This window comes from Pterocles gutturalis, unplaced genomic scaffold (assembly GCF_000699245.1).
Source record: "Pterocles gutturalis isolate BGI_N339 unplaced genomic scaffold, ASM69924v1 scaffold36979, whole genome shotgun sequence".
NCBI lineage: Eukaryota > Metazoa > Chordata > Aves > Pterocliformes > Pteroclidae > Pterocles > Pterocles gutturalis.
In genome coordinates, this window is record NW_010134428.1 from 1 (window position 1) to 24,937 (window position 24,937).

Sequence of the window (24,937 nt, forward strand, 5' to 3'; positions counted from 1 at the left end):
GGCCCGGCCTGGAGCCGGTGAGGGCCGTTCCCCGGTGTGACAGCTGCTGAGGGAAGCTGCTCTCCTTCCTGCTGCTGCGGGGGAGAGGGAGAAGCCCTGAGCCACCGCCTTGGGGGCTGCCGCCGCCGGCGCCCCCCCGCCCGTCTCTCTGAGGGAACGGCGGCGTTCGGGCTGGCTGCGGGGAGGAGGGGAACCTGCTTCTGTATGGCTTGTCTAAGCAAATATAAACTTGTTCTTTTTCTCCTCGTGAGGAAACACCCTCCTACATTAGCGCTTGCCAGGCCGTCCCTAGCAGTTCTCTGGCGTTTCTCTGAAGCGGGGGTGCTGCGGGGGGCCATGGGTTCCGGGTTCAGTCCTGACCGGGGGTGACACATCGCGCTGTTGTTTCATATACAGACTGGTGTGAATTCATTAAACTGTGGAAAGCAAAACTCTGTTTTATCGGCCTAATTAAATATTTGAAGAGGTGTGAGGGTTTGTTTGATTTTTTTTTTCTTTGGTTTTGTGGGTTTTTTTGCAAACGGGGTCAGCTTCTTAGTGTAGAATGAGATGTTAAAGCTGCACACAGCAGCTCGAAATAGTGTCAAGAGGAAAATGTGTTTTGCAGAAACTGCTGCCTCATAAGAGATTAGGTCATTCTTTCTCCTTTTTACTTAATAGCAGGAGCCAAACCAAACCACAGCCCAAACTCAGAGGGCAGGTTGTGCTCATTGCATTTGAATTTTACAGGATTCCTTCAGACTTTTTCCCAATATACTGGTCTGTTTGTTAATAACTTTCCTTGTCTCATCTTGTATGGCAGTCCTTTTAATGCTGTCATTTAAATACTGTTGTATTGTGCACCATTGTGTGTCTGTATCAAGCTAGAATTTTTAATGTATCCTGTCCCCTGTTCAGTTTGAGTCATCTCGTGACATTCACTGGGAATCCACGTAACGCTTGTTTTCGTGGAATCCAATCTCATAAGTAATTTGAAGTAAATTTTGGACTTCATGAAGTTGAACAGCATTGCAATGCAGTACTACAAATATACTAAACCTTTCTACTGTGCACCAAAAAGAAGGGTAGTATGTGTACAGATAACAAATTCGGTGTCTTTAGCTTTTGCTGGAGAAGTCTCAGCCAATCCGAAGGAGCAGAGATATGTTTAATGCTGTTCACTGGCAAAAGGTGCTAGTTTAGTTATTTTAATGTCACCTTTTAAAATAAAATTAATTACAACAACATACAGTTGTTAATTTAAAATGCATGCACAATGTGTGAAAGCACATGTTTTTCAATAATTAGGTCACAGTGAAGCTATCAAGGTTTCAAATTTTGTGCAAGCATATAAATCATCTGTGTTGAAGAAGGCAAAACTTTTATTTTTTAATTTCCATTAAAAAGAGATATTTTGTATTAATTCTCAGTTTCCACTTCCACACAATGGGAAGCACTGTGGTATATTTACCTCACGGTGAATGCTGTAACAGACGCATCTCTGAGAAGTTTTCCAAAATCTGTCTTTTTAAAAAATTGTTTCTCCCCATCCACTGAATTTTGGTATTCAACCTGTTAAGCAGGTTTACTGAGGTAGTGATGCTTTACCCTACTTACCAGAAGGCATTCCTCAGCTAAATAGCAGTAGTGAAGACATTTCTCATGCCGTTCATCTGCATGAGGTGTTAACTCAGTTATTCTAATGTTAACATTAAGTTGATATTTATTTTAGTTACTTACTAGTAACTTCTTGTAATCGGTTTGTATGTTTTTAAATGAAACATACAGTATTGCTGTTTTGGTCCTCCTGTGCCTGTAAGTGTGCTGCAGGAGCGATGTAGACATGAACACATAATTCAGTAAAGGGAGAGATTATATCCTGCACGTTGCTGCTGAGGCAAGGTCTTTCAGTTTTTCTGGGGCTTTGATCTTTAAGTAAACAACCTGAATATTTTATTTGGTATTCTAACCTCTAAGAAGAGCTAGTTTGGGGACCTTTAATAGGGCATTTTTGAGGAATGATCAGTAAGAGCCCAGTTTTTCTAAAAGGAAAGTTATTTCTTTTTATGCTAGACAGAGGCTTTGGGCTTCCTGTTTCTCTGGAACATGTCTAGCTGTTGTTTGCTTGGTAACCCCTGTAGTCTCTGCACAGCTTTTCCTGTGATTTGTCTTGATCAGCTGGTGTGTGGATGGTATGTCTGAAGACATTCATGCAGAAGAATTGATCTCTTATTAACCCTGTGATTTTCGTCTTTGTCAGTTTCACTTGGTCCAAAGGGACTTTCTAGTTTATCTAATAATCAGGTTATGTCTGAGACCTTATGTACTAGGCAAACTATAACTTGTTGGAAGAATTTTTCTATTTCTTAGTTAACTCAGCTGTAACTGGAGCTTGTCTTTATTGGCGTATTTTGCTGGGTTTTTCAGCAGACAAAGCTTAACTGCTATGTCCTCCTCTACTCTGTCCCTTTTCTCTTGCAGTTGCACTGAATTTGCATAACATTGTGAATATTTCCTTTAATCAGAAATTGTTGCAAATATGGGTCCCCGGCGGAAAAGTGTGAAACCATGCTCAGTGAACAGGGAAGGCTCTGAGTCTACCAAAGCTGATGAGCCAAAAGATTACATGAACCAACTCTCTCATGAGGTGCTTTGCCACATCTTTAGGTGAGCAGCTTGTCAGAAGTCAATTTATTGTTTAATATCTTATTGCTTTCTGTTTTTTTCCCAATCCTGTGACACAAGCATTGGTGCTTGTGTCACATAGTATTCAGAAAGTGTAGATGTACCATGAGTGAACTGGTGGATAAAAACTGGATAAAAAGGGGTGAGAAATGTTTTCTCAGTCCCAGAATTCATTTGGATACTTTGAAAATTAATTTATGTCAATGTCATGAATGGTAGAATGAAAAAGGAAATAAGTGGTTTAATTCTGTTCTCCACTGTGTGGTAACAACTGTTTAAATATTGATTTCAGTGCAGAAATATATCTCGGGTATTACGTAGTTGCAGTGCACATTTTGAAATTATTGCATCTGCCTCATAGTGTGTGGAAGGGAACTTGGATGAGTATATAATCTTCCCTACAGCCCAGTCCTTCGCCAAGATGTTCACTCATGGCTATTACATTCAAAGCTTGTCTGGCTGACAAGTTCTTTAAATACAGTAGCTCTCCAAAATGTTTGCAAATTAGGCCTGCTAGTATGTACTAGAAAATGAAAGTACCTTTAATTGAACCATAGAGAAACCATTGTGGCAAATGGTTTGGTAAGTAGTGTATTAGAGAACTAAAACATCTTTCTATTTTAATATTTGTACCTTATATGTCCTATATTCAGTGACAAAAATTGGTGAGTCATTCTGCTTAGCAAAACTTCACACTTACTGTCTGAAAATTCTGTTCGAATTAAGGTTTTTAGGTGTTAGAAATATGTGAATTTGTGTAGTCATGCTTGGGATGTTCTTTAGTCTGGAAAAAGTTGAAAAGGATCCACCTTTGATAAATCAGAGGGGTGTTTTTTCCTCTCCCAAAGGTACCTTCCCTTGCAGGATATCATGTGCATGGAATGCCTGTCCCGGAAGCTGAAGGAAGCAGTCACCCTTTATCTGCGAGTGGTGAAGGTGGTGGATCTATGCGCAGGCCGCTGGTGGGAATACATGCCCACTGGTGAGTAAGGCACTCACTTAAGATATGGCATTAAAGTGGTATTGAGCAAAACTGGGATTTATAACGACACATACAGGGTAAATTTTCAAAAGCAGTGAAAGGAGTTAGATGTTTGATTCCCTTTGCGTTTTGTGAGATTTGGGTGGCTTCCTTGAGTACATGGTTTGGAAAATTTATCTGTGTCTGTGTGGATGTGTGGGTGTATATATATTGGATATTACTGTAGCAGAAATGGGGATTCTCTGCAGCAATCTGTAAATACAATCTGTGTTTGTCTGATTATTGTAAGGGAGTTAATCCAAGGGTTAATCCAAGAAGAAGCTGTTTGCATGCAGGCAGGAAAATATACAATGGAATGAGAGAGCAACTCATCTGCCAACACTTAACAATGTAAGAATAAATAAGTTTTGATGTCACACCTCAAGCCATCTTCAGATCAATAGATAAATTGGGCAACCTAGGTCAACCCTGTGAGTATTAGGATTTCTGTTGGATTTAAATTACGCTGCTGGGATTTGTTGGGGGAGAGAGATAAAATGAGTGAATTCTAAAAGTTAGGGGATCTGCAAAGTTAGATTGTTTGGGCTGATATCAGGTAGATGGTTAGACTTAAGACAGATGTAAATACAGGTAACTTACTAGTTTAAAATTCTTTTTATGTGTTCTCTTATGTTAGAATAAAATAATCCTTTGCTTTAAGAAACTGCTCTGTGTCTTTGAGAATTGTGAGCTGTGGTGTATAGTGATGAACTGTGGATAACTGATGCGGCTGGGCACTTTTGAGACATGTAGTTGATAAATTAAATTCCAGGAAAAATATAGACACAAAGCCTGATAGTCCGCAGAGATGCTTCATGTGAGAAGGCAGACAGTATAGTTAACCCTGTAGCCGAGCAGCTCCACTGGAGGAAAGCTATAGCAAACCGACAAAATTCAAGGCAGAAGAGTATGTAGGTCATGATTTCTAGAATCTGGAAGTAGAAGACAAGCTACTGCTTCACTGACTATATCTTTGGACATTGTAGAATTTATACTGCCCTATAAAGAGAACAATGTATTTGGCTTTCCCTTTACAGCTAGGTGTCTGCTGTCACACAAATACCAAATCTGTTGTTGTCATCTTAGGTTTCACTGATTCCAGTTTCCTAACGCTGCTGAGGAAGATGCCAGACATTGAACAACTTTATGGTCTTCATCCCAGGTATCTTGAAAGACGCAGAGTCCGCGGCCATGAAGCTTTCAGCATTCCTGGAGTTTTAGAGGCTTTGCAGGCCTGTCCAAATCTGCTGGTGAGTGGTTAGACTTGAGAGAGAACCTCCTTCAGCAGCTGGGATGATGCATGTTAAGAGAGCAGAAGAAGTCTGGCAGGAACTCATTGCTTACAGGGCTTCATGTTCAGATGTGGGCTGTAGAGATGTAGCAATTAATTGTGATCGTATTTGCAAATAAGTACTATTTTTAGTTGCACCAGTGTGAGTCACAGGTGCTCTTAAGTCCAGAAATGAATTAAAACTCTGATCCCTCTGCTTTTAAAAACACAGGTCTTGCTACGAATTTAAAATGAAATTACTCATTGCATTATGGATAGTGTGTTATTGAGAAGTTTACATGGCTAAGAGGATGTTGTTGCTTGAACTGGTGTTAGAGCATTTGCTTTGCTTCCTTTTATCCAGGGTGTTGAGACCTCTCATTTAGAGCTGGTGGAAGCTATTTGGACATACATGCCACAAGTTCACATTTTAGGGAAGTTTCGTAATCGTAATGGTGCTTTTCCAATTCCTCCTGAGAACAAGCTGAAAATTCCTATAGGAGCTAAAATTCAAACTTTGCACTTAGTAGGTAAGTGTGGTTATGGTGAAGTAGTTGGCTTCAACACAGCTGAATTTAAAGAATTGTGATTATTTTTAAGACAGGGAATCTGGCATGTGGCTTTTTGGAGATACTCACTGCTATATACATAATAGAAGGTCCAAAGGGCAAATTGTAAAAAACTGTGTTGACAAACTGAGGTGAAAACCTTGTGTTTAATATGTTTACAGCTTTTCCCACATGCCACATAGCAAATAAAAGACTTACTTTTTAAAGTCAGAATGTTCATTCAAAGAAATTTATTCTAGAGTTTAAAGTTTGTTTAAAATTTTTATTTTGTTTATGTATTATTAGGGGTGAATGTCCCTGAGATTCCTTGTATCCCAATGCTGAGGCACCTTTATTTGAAGTGGGTGAGACTCACCAAACCACAGCCTTTTAAAGATTTCCTTTGTATCAGCTTACGCACTTTTGTCATGAGGAACTGTGCTGGTAAGAGGGATTCTTATATGGAGGGGATGTTTTAGCATGTAGGAAATCAAATTCTGCTAAAGCTACATAGGCACCAACTGTAAATGGAAATCTTAGAATAAAGATTCTGAAAACTGTGAAAACAGCCATTGTTTTATTAATGGTGTTGAATAGAAATGTATCCCTCTCCTGTACATTTTTTTGGTGCTATGTTGTTAAGTGAACAACCTTCTTTGTCTATGTTGATTTGTTCCATGTAGGACCCACAAATTCTTTGAAGTATGTTCCCCTAGTGACGGGCCTGGCTTCAGCTCGAAATTTGGAGCATTTAGAACTGGTTCGTGTTCCATTTCTTGGAGGACTTATCCAGCATGTGGTAGAAGATAGCTGGAGATCAGGTATGAGTTTTCTTATCACTCATATTTAAAACAAACAAGCAAACAAATAAATAAAAATATTAGCAAATACTGGAGGCATGTGAGGCTTGGCTTTTTTATCTGTAGCATATCCTTTCTTGATTATTATTTTAAAGGTAACAAGTTTGCAACTATGGTTGTGGTGCTAAATATAGCTCTGTATTGAGTATTGTTTTGATATTTTAACTCTTGACTGATAAGCTAGCCTTCCAGCTGCATTTTTTGGTGAGCAGAACTAGCAGGACTGGAGGGGTGTTGGATGCAAATATGTGTTTTATTGATTTGCCAAAAAAGATGTTTTGTTAATTCACTTGTCAAGACAACACTGATGGTAATATATAAAGCTTAAAGTTGTGATCTGTGACCGAAGTGAAAGAATGTTTTATTTTATTTATCAGGTGGTTTTAGGAATTTGCACACTATAGTTCTGGGAGCTTGCAAGAATGCACTGGAAGTGGATCTTGGCTACCTCATCATAACTGCTGCACGAAGGTATGGGCCTTTAGATATTTCTTTTCCCCCTTCTCCTTTTTAAAAATAAATATTTTAGTAATGAAGTCCAAGAATTTGAAGGAGAACAACCTTTAAAAAGGAGTGAACATATAAACTTCACATAACAGGAGTATTCGGCAGTTAAAATAACTGGAGTTATGTCTGCTTCTGAATCATCTTCTGTCATAAGTTGCCTTCCTTGACCAATATCTGAAAAGCATGGTGCTGTTAGTCTCACAAATATACTGCTATGTAACTGCCAAATACTGCCATAAGGATGCAACAAATATCCTCTTAATCCTGCCATTGTTGAAATAATATTTTCATTTTATTACCAGAAGGCATCTTCTTGAGTGGTTTTTATGACCATGGTGTTTTGGCATGCCTTTTAATAGGAGCAATTCTTAATTGCATTCAGGTTGCATGAAGTACGGATCCAGCCTTCCTTGACCAAAGACGGTGTTTTTTCTGCTTTGAAGATGGCTGAACTGGAATTTCCACAGTTTGAAACCCTTCATCTAGGATATGTTGATGAGTTTTTACTACAGTGTATGACATCTTTTATATACATAAATTATTTGACGAATGTATGGATTAAATAAGTTCGTATGTTTTCAATAATTTTCTAAGACTGATTAAAAAAGAATATTAATGTACCCCTATTGAGGCTGCTGATCTCATACAGACAAATATGGTTCTTCACTTCCTGAAACTCTTAAGAAATCGGGAAAGTCTCAGCTATATTGAACTGAAGTACTAATCTGATCCATTTTGCCAAATTGGACTAAAATAGGGAGTTAGAAAATCATTCTATTAAAGGCAGGTTTCTGAAACTTACTGCTGTGTTTGCTACTGTCTTTTTCATAGGTAAAATGACGAATGGAGACTTGGTGAAGTACGGCTTGGCTGATGTGGTTGAAAATCCAGGAATTATTACAGATATTGGTATGAAAGCTGTAAATGAAGTTTTTTCTTGCATCAAGTATCTGGTCATTTACAACTGCCCACATCTACATAACCCAAATAATTGGATCACAGGTATTGCACACCTTTGAAATTTTAGAGATATTTTATGAATATGTGTTAAACCGAATTTTTCTCCTCACAGTACTGCTTGTTTTATTTCTTAGTAAGTACAGTAGATGATGCGTAGTTTGGAACAGTGGTGATGTTGGTAATAGAATGGAGATACAGAAGATGCCCACTCTCAAATCTGGAAAGGGTATAATGAAAGATAAGTGAGACAGGCATCCTTCAGGAAATGCATCTCTTCTCTTCTGCAGATCATTCGAGGTGGACCCGACTGGTTGACCTCACCCTGGTGCGATGCCATGCGATAAAGCTAGATTCTTTTAGTCAGTTCATTGAGTTATTGCCAAGCTTAGAATTTATTTCTCTGGATCAGATGTTCCGTGAACCTCCTAAGGTGAGTCTTTCAGTCAAGGAACGGTTTTGCTTTTTGTTGTTGCCAGCTCATTAGAAATACGGTAAGCTCCAGCTGTTATGCATTCTTCTGAAAGTTCTAATTCATTAAATAGCTTGGTAAATAAATTGCTTTGGTTTGCAGTTGCTATTATCATGATATGTTAGGGAGAATTATGCTTCTTTTGCAGATGGGAGCAGCAGCAAGGTGTGATCTGGTATGAATATGTGACAAGGAAATAAGACTCACATTGTTTCCGTGTTTCTGTTGAGGTCTCTGCTGCTACTTCATTTTGCTACTGCTTTTTATATTATTTTCTTTTTACGCTTAGGGATCTGCTTACAATGCTAAGGGGTTTTTATGAGTTTGTAGTGGGTGAAGTGTGGGTCCTGCTCCCCTGATGGAGTGCTTTTAAAGCTCAGGAATTTTATTTCTTCACGTTGTCCCCTCTCCCACACTGTAACACTGATCTTTGTAACAGCTGTTGTAACATAATGAAAACTGCCTATGTAAAAACTGCTTTCTTTGATCATTAATTCTGTCTTGAGGCTGCTAAGTTCTAGGAAGACTATATAATCTGCTGTTTGTATTGATGTAATATGGTCTCATAGCAAGTGAAATACAATTTAATAAATAAGATTATATGCTTTGTGGAGTTCCCTTTTATTGGGAGTTTAACAGAGTTTTCTGGGTTTCCAAACTTAAGCTGGACCTCTGCAATGTGTAGCTTAATGAAATATTAGGGACAATTTCCCTGTTCATCACATGCCTATTGTTCTGCTATCCTGGATATTACTGACAGAATGCTTTTTCTGTTTGCATTAGGATATGTTGTCGAGATAATGTGTCCATGGTTTCAAGTCTTAATAGTTGCTCTTTGTTTTCAGGGTTGTGCTCGTGTGGGCCTAAGTGCAGGCACGGGAATTGGTGTCTCATCTGCCCTAGTCAGCAATCAGAACTCTAACAATGACAATGACAACAACAATAACCACCAGAATAACAATCATCCAAACATCCACCACAACAATCACCAACACCCAAATGACCAGAATGAGGAGAATGAGCTGCGGCAAGATGGTCAAGCTGAAGAGCAGCAGATTGCAGCTGAGGGTAATCTCTGATCTTTGTGAACCTTTGTAGGGAGTGATTTTATTTGCATTGCCATTTATGTAGAGTCCTAGAGAAGATATTAATATACATTGAAAGCTTGTTGCTCTTTCAGTTTCTGGTATGTAACTTCAATCTTTTCTAAGGACCGCACATCTCTGATACCTGTGTGATAAAAGCTATCTTTCTTTTTTTGTTATCTTTATCTAATAGCTGTTACAGGCACATTATAATTCAATGATTTATGTAAGTACGGACGTTAGCGATAGAGAGGTTCGATGTGAAACTCATCTGTGTAAGTGTGAAGCTGCTCACTGCAGTAGAAGAAGACTTTTGAGAAGGAGTGGAAAATCTGGGAGAAGGAAACCCCAAAATTTAGGCTGGGGCCTTGGCTAAAGAGATGTAGAACAAATCTGTGAGAGACTTTGTGCAACCTAGAGACTCACAGAAGGAATCAAGGCAGCTGTTACTTATTTCTTGATGATTATCTGACTCTCTGTGGGTGCCAGTTGAATTCTTACTATGCTTATGGGCTCTGTTCTTCTTTTTCCGCATCTTGACCTCATCTTAAATCTTTTCAGCACTGAATGAGATGGAGGAGGTGGCACAAGAAGAAGGGATGGCTGCTGGGCAGGGCCAGAATGAGGTCCCAGCTCACAGCCAGGCTGTTGTTCCTATGGAGGTTGATGAAGAGCAAGCAGGTAACTTTTGTTTTGGGAAGGAATTACCTTTTGGTATCCCCTTCTTGAGGGGTTAGATTTTTCAGTGTAAGTCTGTTTTTGCATAGTTTTCTTCATCTGGGTTGTCTGGTGTGTTTGGAATAATGATGCTAGCACGGCTTACTGTTGTGAATAAATTTATTCTGTTTTAAAGTCTGTTTTACAGTCACCAGTTTTCTTTTGCATATAGAGTAACATATCTTAAAACCTTATTTTTGTGCTGAGTATAATAAAAGAGTCAGAAGGGCTGAATGAGGTTGTCATGTTTCAGTGTGGATGTTAATGGCCTTACGTTTTTCAGTGTGGCATGTGGATTCTTTTTTGCTTTTTTTTTCAATCCAAAACAACTTGTCCCAATGTTAATTTAGTTTGTATTCATGATATTGTTAGTGACACACATTAGTGACATAAGGCAGTCTTGATTTCTTTTATAGCCACTATTTGCTGGACAACATCATTTTCTACTAAATACTCCAACAACATGAAGTAACATACACATATGCTGGATCTGTTCACTTTTTCAAGATAATTCCTGAAAAGGTTATTTAACTTCATGTTAATTTCTTGTGTTATGCACAAGCAGATATGTCATTGTGATTGGCTAATGCATTCGATTAGTGGCAAAGAGAGGTAATTAACAAGGTGCATTTATACTGAAGCTTGATAATTTATGCTTTTCCTTCCCACTTCTCCTGGTGGGATTTAATAGGCTATAATTGCAGATATTCTGACTGACATTTCTGTATTTGTGGTGGAGGTTTCAGGGACTTCTTGTAATCCATAGTTGTGCAGTTACTCATACTGTTGTGAAAAAACCTTTAAGTTGAGAAACATTACTGAAAACCTGAGTTTTGTCTTACATTGTGACACTCTTCCCCTTGCAAGCTAAAATGCTTTAATGCTGAAATGCAGTGTTTTGCTCTTCTCATATTTGGATTTTACTGAGGGAGCCACAGAATGGGTGGCTAAATTGAACCAAATTAATCTCCTGTCATTTTTTCAAGCAATTCTAAAAGTTCTTCATCCCTTTAATCCATGTTTGTCTTGTTTTTGCATGAACTGTTGGCATTCTTCTGCTGTTTCAGGACCAAGTGGCATTCAGCCTGTTGTAAAAGCAGCACCTATTACCATCCATGATTCAGACAGTGAGGATGAGGAAGAAAATATAGGAACTTCAAGAGCCTGCATTGCACAGAATTACTCAGATGGAGAACAGAAAAGCAGAGATCCAGTGGAAACGAGAGAGCCTTCAGGTGTGGAACAGATGGGTTCCTGGGCACAGCAAAATTTGTTCTTAAGCTTCAGTCTTTCCATCTTGTTCAGTTTTATTTCTAGCTTTGCAAAAGGCATGCTTGTTTGTTTGCCCCCTACTCTTTTCTTCCTGTTACAAATCTAGAGTGGAGGTGTAAGGACACATCTATCTGAGCTCCAATCACATAGTTGCTGTACAGAAACGCAAAAATGGTGGTGCTGCACTGCTTTGCATGCAGAAAGCTGCAGCTCCTCTTTTGGATTTCCAAAAGTGCACAGAGTTCATCATGTCTGTGAAGCCAAGTTAGCAGCTGTGTTGTCTATATGATTGCTGCTGGAACAAAATGTGACTGTTGGGGCAAATGCATGAGAGTTGTAGCCATCTTTTGGTTCATGGGGGCCCTATGGGAGTGGCCTGAAGGGGACACTTTAAGATCAACTTTACTTTGAGGGGAGCTTTGGAGGTTAGTTAGAATCCTCAGGGTGATGTTCAGTTCTGTCATCTTCTGAACAACACTTACTATTATAGCGTGTGTGTATGCATAAATATATAGTAGTAGTAGTATATCTATTATTATGACTCATTCAGAGTCAGAGGCCTAGAACTGCATGGTAGTATGATAATTATAGAGAGATGTAGAAAAGGACATTCCCTGTCTTTTGAGTTCACAGCTATAAGCTACACATCCGTGGCTCCAAGTCCTGGGTCTGATGCCATATATTGTACAGCCTTTCCAGCAACAAAGATGATGTGCTGTTTCCTGTAGTTTATATTCTAAGTGAAGTGGTTTCATACATACGCAACAAAGGAGGAAGTCAAATTGTCATCTATGAGTAATTGACAGATGAAGTACGTAGAGTATTAAGCCTTAATGAATATTTAGCTAAGCAGTTAACATAAAAATCGTGCATTGGGAAGGACTGAGAAATGTACTGGTTTAGTGTCCTGGTTTCAGCTGAGAGAGAGTTAAGTAGGGTACAGGTTTAATTTCTGCAAAGCCTAGGACATATCAAAGCTGTAATGGATGAAGTATCTTCCTGTTGTAGCTAGCATACTCCCTACACATCAACCACCATGTCATTTTAGTACATATCAACAAGACTGGTAGTTTCAACTTGGAAATTTGTGGAGTGCTGTACTTATGGCATAGATGTCAGTTCTGGTTTGAGGGCTGAAATAACCTGTGTTTGGAGACAATTTGCATAAACGTTTGTAGTGCCAGTAATGTTTTTTTGGGGTTTGGTTTAGTGTAATTAGCTGAGCGGCTTAAGACAGTAGCCACCAAGTTCCAATTGTGATTTGTACCCTATTCCCTATTTTTTTTATTCATCTGTAAACGGAGACTGATGTTACCTATTGACCCTGCTTTCCATACCCAGGAGGGGGAGCTAAGGATTGCCATTGAAAGCGTAGACTCTAGTTCTGTCTATGTTACTATTTAATTTCTCAGACTTATTCCTCATATTTAAGAAAACAGTAGCCTATTATCAGTGTGTTTTTAATATTTTTGTGCTTTGGCCTTTTTAACCAGTTATCTGCTTTGTGAAAATATTCGCCTCTCTAGCAAATATGTATCTCATTTACTGACAAATGCCCCAGAACATCACTACAAAAATAGCTGCAAGACATTATAGAGATTCAGCAACTTGTAGAAATATTATGAATTCCCATAAGGTGTAGATAGCAGCATGGTCCTGACAAGATTTGTCATTGGCCTCTAGTCTGCCTTCTGTTTTAAGCAGTCTGACAGAGTAGCACTTAGCATTTATCTGAACTGTGTATTAGATTGTCTCATTGTTCTGTCTCGCTTAACTCTTCCAGTGAGTGGTAAAGGCAAGACACCACTGCGGAAGAGATGCGGTGCCAGCCAAGTGGCCCAGATGAAGCAGCTCCATACTGAGGAAAGCAGCTGTGAGAAAGGTTGTCAAGTAACAAGTGAGCAGATTAAAGCAGACATGAAAGCGGCAAATGATATGCCTGAAAGAAACAAAAGCAAAGATTCTTACCCAGGTTGCAGTAGTGCTACAGGATCAACGGGAACATCCAGCTCCTGCAGTGGTGTCTCTCCTAGCCCTGACTGTGCACAGACAGCTAATAGCCACTCTGCTGGCACCAGTCCAACAACTGGAGATGAATCCAGGCAGTGTGTCTGCTCGCCTTGTAAAAGTGAAGGTTCCAGCGAGAGAGAGACTGAGGAGAGCTCTGTTTGTTCCAGGTGTTCCTGCTACAAGCCACAGGATGCACAACAGAGGACTAGTGGGTGTTGCGATGGGGAATGCCCATCCACGAGTGGAGCCTGCAAGAATGGACCAAACAGCACTGCATCAGATTTTGCACTTAGAACTCTGCCGCCGAACGGTGGGCCTCCAGGAGAGACAAGTGGTGAGAGGACTAGTGGGAGTGCCTGTGGGCCTGCCAGTGAGGTGGAGAGCACGGGCTCACAGCAAAGGAGCTGTGAGACCCAGTATAAAGAAGAGTATCCTCGCCGACCACTAACAAGAGCTAGAAGCAAGCTGTCCCATGTCCCTCTGGTGTCAGAGTCAGGTATAACCTATATGCATATATTAATTTCTGAGTAAACTACTGTGCTGGCATGAGACAGTATTGAACAACTGCAACACCCACAGATAATACTGAAGTTAAATGTGAAGTTTATTGGTTAATAATTTAAAACTATGTGGTTTATCAAAGGGTCAGAATATTGATGGAACAGAAATGGCTGACTTCACTGCCATAGCTAGGTAAAATAACAGATCTCTCTGAAAGAGTGCCACTGACTTTTTTCTCCATGCAAGTATTTCTGTATATCTTACCCATACATACTAAACAGTGTTTGATTTGCTCGTTTGAAAACCAAATGCAACTTCTTTTGACAGCTTCTCTCTTCCTGTGAAGGCTGTTATTCATTGAAACATAAGACTGTCTCCCCCCATTAAAATTCTCCCTTTAAAAGGAAGAAGACAGCAGGTACGCTCGGATCTTAGCAAGAAGGCAAAAGTTAATAAATGATATTTTATCAACCGGTAAAGAAAACCATAATTATAATTGAGCCAAGCTTGTGCACCTGCATATTGGGTTCTACTTCCAAGTGTATAAGGCATGGTTATCAAACATGTTGAAAGTTGTCTTTTTATTAAATAGGTTCATGCTTCACATCATGTAAAACAAACAAAACAATAAAATAAAGTCCTGAAGGGCTGGAGTGAAGCCATAAATGTTGAGAGAAAAGAACAGATGCGAGAGGGGAACTTGCTGTTTCTTCCAAATATACTTGCTTTCCAAAATAATCATCTTAGTCTGGCATAGCACACTTTATAATGACCTGATATCTCCAAAATGAAATGTGCTAGTTACAGAAATGTATGCATTGGGGGCAGAAAAAGTTTGATAGCAAATTCGTATCTCTGTTTACATGGAATGATTCAAACACAGTATGTCCTAGTGTCTTTCCAGTTTATCTTAATGTTCCCCAGTGTTAACGAAACCTAAACCACGTACGATACTGTTCTGTGGCTAGATGCATCTCAGATTGCAGAAATGATCTTTCTATTAAATTTAAAATGTCTGTTTCCTACCTTGCTCCATTATAACTACTAATTAGTCTACAAAAATAAAAAGAAAATGTTTCTTCTCTATCCTCATCCAGTATCAAAACATGAAGTCAGTCAGATCTAAGTATTAAATTAGAGTATCTTTCTGAAAGTATCTCTGTTTTCATGTTTCAGTTGTTAGTCAGGAAAAAGATCTGTTCTGCTTGTGGAGAAAAATGTCTCAGTATTTCCTATAGTCAGCCTGCACAACTCAGAACTGTTTTCCCAGCTCCATACAGTTCTGTGCATGTCTTTATGCACTTATTTTCCTCTTTGAAGCATCAGATATTAGCTGATGCTTGAGGCAGAAGATGAGACTTGATGTGTCATTTTTCTCTTTTAAATCTGTGTTTAATACATAGGACAGTGAGCCGCCTACTGCCTGGCTGTCACAGTGCTTTTCTTCACTAGGATAGGATATACAACTCGTTAGAGTATAACCTGAGAATGCTTTGTTGCAGAGTTGGAAATGTTTTTCCATAAATAGTCTAAAAATGTGCCTTGAATATGACTTTTTTTTTATTATTTTAGCATAAATAGAATTATTTTGGTTTTCGGTTTCTGTAACAAACCTATGTTTGATAGTAAAAGTTCTGGGGTTTTTTCTTCTCTTAAATTATTTAGTCATATCAAGCAGTGGAACAAGTCAGATGTTAAAAACAGTGAAATTTTAAAAGCATTATCACCACAGACTAGGTGGTTAAAGGATGGCTGAAGTAAGCCACATTTTTTCTTGGAATAAATTGTTTTTTTAAAACTTGTTTTAGTTTGCCTTTGTAGTGAAGCAAGCTTTTCGCATTTTAAAATGCATGCTATGTGAAACCTTCTGTGAAGATTTCTTGGCCTTGGGTTGCACTTTGAACAATTCAACACAAAATTGGAAAGTTCTTCCTACAATATAGCTAGGAAGTATTTAACTATATGTAGATACTCTAGGAACTGTCAAAAAAATTCCCTGGGGATGGTGATGCATGGGTGCTACAAGTTGGGTACTTAATGTGACATCTTTCATCCTGTGGATCCCCTAAAGCAGTAGCCTGAACTCTGGAGCTCATAGGCCCACTGAATGTCACATGTTAATTAGTAGCTTACATGTATTGGTGGAATTTGATAATGTTAAGTAGGAAAAGAGTTATTTTTTTAATGTTAATGGTAGTATAGCATGGAGCAGTTCATATATAGTCTCTAATATTTTGCAATTCTATCTTGATTGTGAATCATTGTGAACATGCCATGTTTTAACCAAAAAAAGCAAAGGAAGCTTAATTGTAGTAAAATAATTTCTTGTTTTGATCTGTTAATCACAGAAAATTAATTTAGGGCATTTTTCTTCTCTTACTCTAGGAAGTAAGGGTGGTCATCTATCATCATTTCTTTTCAAAGCCTCATCTTTTAAATCAAGCAGGAATTTGATGTCACTGGTGCATGAAATGGAGTAAGCAGCAGCTTGGGAACATTATTTTATACCTGGGCATCCTTTGCAATATTAGGAAAAACTTAGTGACAGTTATAAAGAGCAGACTTCCAAGTAGTTTTAGATTATTTCTACTATTTAAAACATTAAAGCTATTTTAGTTCTTGTATTTGTCAAGAATGTTCTGTTTGCTGCAGAGAACCAAGTGTAACCTAGCAATTCATCTTCGGTTCTTTTCTTGGCTCCACATCTTTCTGTGATGTTGAACTTGTAGGTTTGGCATTCAATCTATAAACAGCCCACCCCTCTGCGCCGAGTTATTTAGTATGAATGATTCTGAGCAACAAACCTGAAAGTGGTTTTTGTGCAAGGAAAAGAGATATAGTTGTTTTCAAGCCAGAAGGGTATCTTGATCTACTTATGTAAGAAATGTGTGTTCTTATTGGACGTTGTCAGCTAGGGAATGCCTCTATTGTTCTCCTGAAGTGTGAACAGAGGAAATTTTTTTCTGGTTTTCTGTTTCCAGAGGTGGCCAAGCCAAAGCCACGGCAAACCACAAAGCGGAAAAGGACAGCTGACAAGTCCACAAGTACAAGCGACCCGGTTATTGAAGATGATCATGTTCAAGTAAGGTCTTTTTCCTCACCTGCTGCAGGTCCATCAGCTGGCGATGCTCTTGAACAATGATGGAATTATACATACTTATCTTCTGTGTAGAGTCAGATGAGTTATAACTGATGTTGCTGCTCTTTGGTCTTAACCATATACAGGAAATTTCTGTGCTGCGTGCAAGTGATACTCTGACTGGTTTGAGAGGAGCAAAATAGATGCTCATGGCTATAGTCTTGCCTTCCCACCGTGTCCTTCTTGACATGCAGTGATTTATTCTCTGGCATTTATTTTTGAAATGACAGAATAGGCTGCTGCTGTTAAGAAAAACATGGGATGTGTAATTACCTCTGGACACAGCAACTCAGCTGTTACTTTGCAGGCTGGAGGTTCTTTTACTATATAAATAACATGAGGTAATTCTTCTGCAGCAAAGATCAGTCATGTAAGGAGAAATCACAAGGTCTGGCTTACTGTATTGGGGCTGTTTACCCAAGGCTTATATTCTAGTTGAGCATGAGAGTGCTTCAGGGGGTGGCTCTGAACAGCTATCTTAAGCTTCTCTTCTGAGTTTTGCTGTAGAGGAACCTGCCTGCATTTATTTTCCCCTCTCTGTCCAGTGAAGAATTTAGCCTCAGTAATTTAAGACAGCTTTTGTGAACGTCCCATAATATTTTTCTGGTTACTAGGATGCATTGCAGCTTTTCTGATTAGCATAAAAGATATTTTTGGGTGCATGATTTTTCTTCTTAAAATACGCCATTTTGAAAGAACAGTATTGTGATTTTTAATTTTTTTTAACTATCTGTGGTTAAAAGGAACAGCTTAAATTGCTGGAACTGAAAGAACCCATTGCAGAATGTTTATTTTTTCTCTTTACATGTGTTTTCTTTGTTTCAATAGAACTCTGTTTAGTCTACTTTGTATAATTGATCAGCTTCATCTTTGGGCTGCTAAATTTTGCTAGAATTTTTAGTGATAAAACTTTGAAAAATTCAGATAGAAGACCAAAAGGATCCTTTCATTACACTCCCCCTGTGCTCATGCTATTGCAAATGATTCTGCTTATGTGTTTCTTGAGCTTGATGCATGCTTTATTTTTCTAACACCGGCAGTGGATGCAGAGGATTAAGTTACATAGATAATTTTAACCTTCCGTATGAGGTTTTCTTCTGAGATAGTGCTGGTACAACACATCGGTATGGGAAATTCAAACCATGATTCTCTGCCATTCCTTCTTTCTGTGTTCAGACAAGAGTTACTGTCCAGAATTGCCATTTTTCTCACTGTGGCTGAAAAATAGAAATTGCATAGTAGAGGATTTTAAATTCCTGACAGATGATGCTTAGGTTTACTGATAGAAGTTGTGCTTTCTAATATGACTTCTCTTTTATCTTGTGCAGTTGTTCTTTTGCATTTTGTGATGTTGCTGATCAGCAGAAAATATTTTTTTCTCAGTAGCCTAGTCATCTGAAATACCTGTTGCAAACAGAAGTTGTATTATATTAATTAGTCTCCAGTTAATATCCTTCTGCATTTGGCAGTATCTTTTAAAATTCATTTTGTTCTAATTTTTTTTCTTTGTTTTTATGCTGTCATAGATTTTTTTTTTTTTTTAATTTCCACCAGGTACTGACTTTGAAATCCAAAAACCTTGTTGGAATCACCTTGACCAACTGTGGAATAACAGATTTGGTACTGAAAGACTGCCCCAAAATGATGTTCATACATGGTACGTAGTTAATGTCACACGTTCCTCTTCCATCTGTCATTATTAGAAATTAATGAAAGAATTAAAGTCAGTCCACTGCTTATTTTGTATTCATCAGCTGCTTTGCTACTAGTCAGCCATGCTTAGAATGCCAGATATTGCTGCTTCTCAAATTGAGTGCCGCTTTCCTTGTAAGTCATAACAGGTTTAATAAAGATTAATATCTGAAAATCAACAGATGAAATTATATGACGGTTAGGAAGATGAGATGTTTATTGAAGAGTGATAATACAATAATTGGAAGTTGATTAAATGAGTTTCAGAGTACCTTGTTTTTTCTCTCATTTCTTCCTGCTTCCATAGATTATTTAGCTGACATGATGATACTTTCCTCCTTGACATGATGAAAATCTGTTTTTAATTATGGCACTTAAGCTGCATTAGATTCACATGCCAGGGTGTGTGACTAGTCCTGTGCTGAAGCATGGGGTCATTTATTGTTTGCTGCAACATCTACACTAAATAACATTTTCTTCTGAAATGAGGTATCTTTGCTTAGCGGAGAATGAAGAAATTAATTATTTGTTTATTTCAGAATGCTTCACAGAATTAATTCACACATTAATTTTTCATTAAGCTTTGATTACGTGAATGGGGTTACTAGAAAGGAAAAAGTTTTCTTTTACATTGTGTGGCTTCACAATACTCTGTATTTGATTTGAAGTCGGTGGTTTTCAATTGTGGCAGTCCACAGATCATTTCAGAAGAAGGTTTTTAGATTAAATTTGACATGGCCTTTTGAAAAGGTGGTTCTTATAAGTTCCCAAATGAAAAATTTTATCATAATGTGGAAGGGAAGAAGTGAACAGCTTGGCTATTTCTTCTCTATGCTTAAGTTGACAGCTATCCAAACTACTTCAGTAATTGTCTGTTACTTACATTACTTGTTTGCCTTCTTTTGAAACAGACAGCTTTGAAAATCTCTGACAGGAGGCTCCTAAGTTCCTTTTGGTATTATATTTCTGTTCTTTTAATAATTTTGTTTGCTGATTTATAGCTACAAGGTGCCGTGTATTGAAACACTTAAAAGTGGAAAATGCACCAGTTGTCAATCGGTTTGACTATGCCCAGTGCAAGAAGTTAAACATGGATCAGGTTCTGGATCAGATTCTCAGGATGCCACCAGAAAGAAACCGTATAATTTATCTTCGTCCAATGCAGCAGGTACACAAACAACTTTAATTTAATCATGAACAGGTCTGAAGTTCTGCCTGTATTCTTTCACCACTCTTAGCTTCATAAGTTTTTCAATTCATGCAAGAAATTTAAATGTTACAATAACATAACTCTGAGAATCTTGCTTATTAAAACTTTATTGCTTTAGGCTTTTATTGCAGAATCTGGAGCTTGAATGATACTGAACTTAAAGACTTAATCTTACCATCTGCCATATTCATTGCCTCGGAAGATATTGTAAAAAATCATGATGCAATGAATTCATTCCAAACTAAAAGTTAACTGTAAGAACCTAGATGCTACTAACTCAGCTTGTAGTTATTTATAAGCAGAAGCATGACATAGGCATAGGTATGTGAAATCTTTAACCTGTATCCTATGAGATTTAGTAAGAGCAGTTAAAGTTTTGAATACTATTTTGCTGAAAGCTACATCCTCTTTTGATGCTAAACAGTGTTGCAAGACTGTTGTGGTACTGGAGCCACCCTTTCGTCCCCAAGATTACCTGTAGGAGATACAAGCACTGACAGTTAGTGAGTTGTTGCAGTCATTTGACAAGTAAATAAGAGAGCTTAATGTGAGATCTGTGAGATCTGGAATTTTTTTTCAACTTTATCACTCTAACCAGAGCATTCTGTATTATACTGTGATGCTGCTTCTCTGATACAAAATAATGCTTTTTCTGGCTTGTTTTGCCTGACCAAGGAAGGCTGATTTGATATAAAAGCCAGCTTTTCTTTGAAACCACATCTCTTGATTTATTTCTTAGAGGACAGTGGTAAGACTATTAGAAAAGGAAAAAAAAAACCAAACCCTGCAAACCAAAACCCAGCCCCTCCCCCAAAGTCAGAGACAAATTCAGAGAAAGTGAATGTAGTTTAGACCATTATGTAATTTTAGGAATGTTTACATACATATTGGAGTTATGAAACACATCAGAAATACATTTCCCATCAAATTCCAGTACTCAAGAAGACTCATTGGTAAAGCTGCACTAGGAAAGTTTTACTCTGCTTAATGATGTATTTGATTATCTATGCTGTTGCTTTTTGCGGGACATGTCCCCCAGAATTTTGGGGATTTGGTAGATGTCTGCTATTGACTCTAAAAACACATTTCTTTGTTTCTCTTGATTACAAGTCTTTGTTTGCTACCTTTCGCAGGTTGACACGTTGACTCTTGAGCAAAAGATATTTAGTGGCCCTTATCCATACCACATTTGCATAATTCATGAATTCAGTAACCCACCTAATGTCCGCAATAAGGTGCGCATTCGGAGCTGGATGGACACAATAGCAAACATCAACCAGTGAGTACTTGCCCTTCAGTAACTTTGCAGAAAGGTATTCAATCCTGATTGAGCAACTGCAGCTTCAGTCAAGCTGTAGACTTGCTGTATTCTGTTAGACAAATTAAAATAAAATAGTTTGTTGTCTAGCATGATGCAATGTAGAATGCAAGATGGTGCAATGTAGAATTTCAATGTCAAGTTGTATCTAATACAAAACGTAGATTCAATAAACCTAACTATATGAAAAATACCGTAGAATTCTCCAGTCCTATTCCATCCAGCAGCAGTGCAACTGAACACTGAAATAGTCAGGATGGCTGAGGAATATCTTAGAATCTGAAAACAAGTTCATTTTATTAAGAAACAGGAAGACTGATCTATTACAATAAATAATGTTAGTTTCTGGGGAAGATGATGTGCAATCAATATTGGCTCCTTACTGAGGAGCAAAAATTCCCAGCAGCAGGGAACTGTATGCAGTGGCTCTCCTCCCGTTGTTTTAAACCAGTGGTTTTGTTGTCCTGGTTTTTCACTGAAATGACTATAAGAACAAATTTACTTTTGAAGTTTTGTTTAGTTGCAGCTATGTTGGATTGTTCCTTACAGATAGAAAGCTATGCTTAAAAGATAGCTTAGTTGCTTTCTCACCTAAACCATAGGTATTCTCTGTGGTTTCTCTCAAAAGCGAGGGGATTACGTCCTGAGTTTGTGTCAGGGGCTTAGATGAGTGTTCCTATGGATTTTCAGGCCCATTAAGGAAAGGTTGTGTAGTAGGATTTCCCATTTGGTTTTTCTCCTTCCTACTTTCACATTTTCTATTACTACTGGCTGTAATCTCTTCCTCCTTCTCTCTAGAGAGCTTATCAAATATGAGTTCTTCCCTGAAGCTACACGAACTGATGAAGATCTGAAGAAATACACTAAGTACCCTTGGGGACGAGATATTTACACTCTAGAAGGTGAGTGTTTATAGAGAGCTGAAAGCTGATGATCAGTCTCTTGCTAAGATAGGTAACTTTGCATCAAGTTACAAGAAACATGAATAATAACTATTGTGAGTAAAGTGGAGGACCTTTGTCACAGAGTTGAAGCTTGAACTTGAACTTGAAGCGAGGAGGTGATTTTCCTGCACTAGAGTGACCAATCTATGGGATATCGGTGAAGTTTACTTGATGAAGGGTGCTGATGCTGCAGGAGTGACATTTTTCTCTTTGTCTCCTCATCCTATCTGTCTTCTAGGCATTGTGGATGGTGCCCCCTACTCCATGATTACTGACTTCCCATGGTTGAGATCACTGAGAACAGCAGAGCCAAACAGCTATGCTAGATACGACTTTGAGGATGATGAGAGAAGTGAGTCGTATTTTTTGATGTATACAAAGAACTTGTTGCTTGGTCCTAAGCTGACAATGCATTCCTTTATTTTTCAGTTTCTAATTCTGTTTTTGGTAGACTATAAAAAACTACTTGTAGCAGTGTTGTGAGCTGGATGAGGAGAGGGTCCAGCAGAGGAGAGAGCCATAGAGATACAACAGTGTATCAGCCAGCTGAGGATCCCTAATAGTGACAAAATCAGAGAGACAATCTGCTTCTTGGCCTAAAACTGTGGTGGATTTGTCATATTCAGAAGAATGAGTGTATTTAAAACACACACAAAACTAATGTTGTGATGTGTAGTCCCAGCAATTCATGTTGTGTGGAGTTGACCGGCATTACTGCTGAAAGCTCACCTGGACTACTGCCTCTGGCTTTGCTTTGTGTAAGGTTGTTAAGGTTGGCTGAAGAGAGTCCAGCAGAGAGAAGTGAGACTCACCAAAACTTGGGAGAAAAGAGGAATTGAAAAGTCTGGAACAGATATGACAAGGGTTAGAGTTTAGGATACATATGCCTCTGTCTGTTTAAGAGCTTGTCTTATACAATATTATAGTGGGCAGTTCCTAGGGCTCAATTAAGAACCTTGCTTGGTAGCAGGGATAATTATGTTCTACTGCTTAATCTCCTTCAATGGAGGTATTTTTAATTGACATCATTTTGGATATTCTTATCTAGCTCTAGTTCAAGGGGATGAAGCTCAAGAGGGTGAGGAAGAAATATTTTTTGCTTATACCTTTCTCTGGTTATTTTTTTAAATTTCCTTTTCATTTTATTTGAAGATGATTTATAGACTTAATGCTTGTAATTCAGTATGTAGTCTGAATTATAAAAAATTGATCTATATTTGATTTAGAAGTGCAATTAGATTAAACATGATGTTAAAGCCATAAAAAAGAAAGACTGCTGCTTTATCCTTAATTGCTCTTGTTTATAAAACATTTAAGTGATCACTCAAATAGATAACCTGAAAGCATGTCAGATAAGTCTCAGGAGGAACGCTTTGTTATGCGCTAGGATTCCCTTCACTTGCAGACATATGGACTTTACGTGTGTTAAATGAGTATTGGAGCTATCAAAAGGTTTAAATATGGAGAAGGCATAATACCTTTTCTGCTTGAATAATATTCCTTAAATGTGGTTGCTCAATGGAAGATTTTTCTGTTTTCTTTGTTTTCCAAGACGCTCTCATTTAATGCAAAACAGATTCGCTTGTGAATTTCTTGATAGGAAAGATTCTAGTTTTTATTCTTATGTGCCTTCCACAGCTACTATTTATGCACCCCGAAGGAAAGGACAATTGTCTGCAGACATCTGTATGGAAACAATAGGAGAGGAGATCTCTGAACTGCGCCAGATGAAAAAAGGGGTATTCCAGCGTGTGGTGGCTATCTTCATCCATTACTGTGACGTCAATGGTGAACCAGTAGAAGATGATTACATTTGAGTGGATGCCCTCCCTGACTTGCCATCTCTTCCTAAATTCTGATTGGCACTGCCAGCCAAGAACGCAGGTGGATTCTTTCCGAATGCAAAGCATTTTCTTGAAACACATACTTTGCAGTTGCTCTCACACAGTTTGGAAAACAGTATGTAGTAAATGTATAATGAAAAGTAAAAATTGTATACTAAGATTTGTACATAGAGGAAACAAAAGAAAAACTTCCTAATGCTGAGACTTTATTTCATATGTTTATACAATTTAATTTAAATTCCATTATAATGAAGGCCAATAATTAGGAACAAGGAAGAATATTTGAATTTTTCAGCCCATACAATTCATAGCAGTATTTTTTTTCTTATAAGCAAAATCCCATTTGCTGTGTTCAAAAGAGTCATCAAAGTCTCTTTTAATCTGTGCCTTTTTCTTGAGCATTTAAGAGTCCCGTCTGAGTAAACCTGTTGAGCACAATCTTTGTGTCTTGTGTGCATTTTTCAGAGAGAGAATTATTTGACAGCTGTTGCAAAGAAGGCCAAAAGCAGAAACAGTAGTGAAATTGGTGAACTTTGGTTGTTTATAGAGCTCATTAAAAACATTTTTGGGGAAAGAAAAAAACCCATATTTAGCACCTGGGAAACAGAAGATATGTTCTAAAGCATTTTGTGCCATTAGATTCACTTTAGTAGTGTATTTCTAACATGAAAAATAAGTTGCTAATTGTTGGTTCCCTTTCTTTAGCGTAAATCTGCACATACTAACTGGGTGAAAGCTGAATATTCCCTTAAGACAAGCAGGAAAAGGGATCTGTAATGGCTTAGTTACAGCTGTGTCAGTACAGGACTCATCTGACTCAACCAGTGAGCTTTCTGGCTTATTCATGCTCACTCATGAATGCAGATTTTCCATACGGTCAGTAAATGCTGCTGCTCTTTGCCCCTG

The 24,937-nt window shown here is 38.2% G+C and overlaps 1 protein-coding gene across 2 annotated transcripts; it reads left to right on the forward strand.

Annotated features, from left to right (window-relative positions):
* Nucleotides 1-2,507: 2,507 nt before the first annotated feature.
* On the forward strand, nucleotides 2,508-24,459 carry FBXO38 (F-box protein 38). Of its 2 annotated transcripts, XM_010081609.1 has the most exons (21): nucleotides 2,508-2,646; nucleotides 3,513-3,646; nucleotides 4,772-4,935; nucleotides 5,320-5,485; nucleotides 5,810-5,947; nucleotides 6,187-6,324; nucleotides 6,741-6,834; nucleotides 7,253-7,383; nucleotides 7,702-7,872; nucleotides 8,118-8,260; nucleotides 9,145-9,367; nucleotides 9,946-10,065; nucleotides 11,169-11,336; nucleotides 13,157-13,651; nucleotides 16,866-16,966; nucleotides 18,578-18,680; nucleotides 19,717-19,883; nucleotides 21,059-21,204; nucleotides 22,042-22,145; nucleotides 22,426-22,539; nucleotides 23,826-24,459. In XM_010081609.1, the coding sequence occupies exons 1-21, from the start codon at nucleotides 2,519-2,521 to the stop codon at nucleotides 24,002-24,004; spliced, it is 3,327 nt and encodes a 1,108-aa protein (XP_010079911.1). In that variant the 5' UTR covers nucleotides 2,508-2,518; the 3' UTR covers nucleotides 24,005-24,459. The 2 variants fall into 2 exon arrangements, with proteins under 2 accessions (XP_010079911.1, XP_010079912.1); XM_010081610.1 differs by lacking the exon at nucleotides 13,157-13,651.
* Nucleotides 24,460-24,937: the final 478 nt, after the last annotated feature.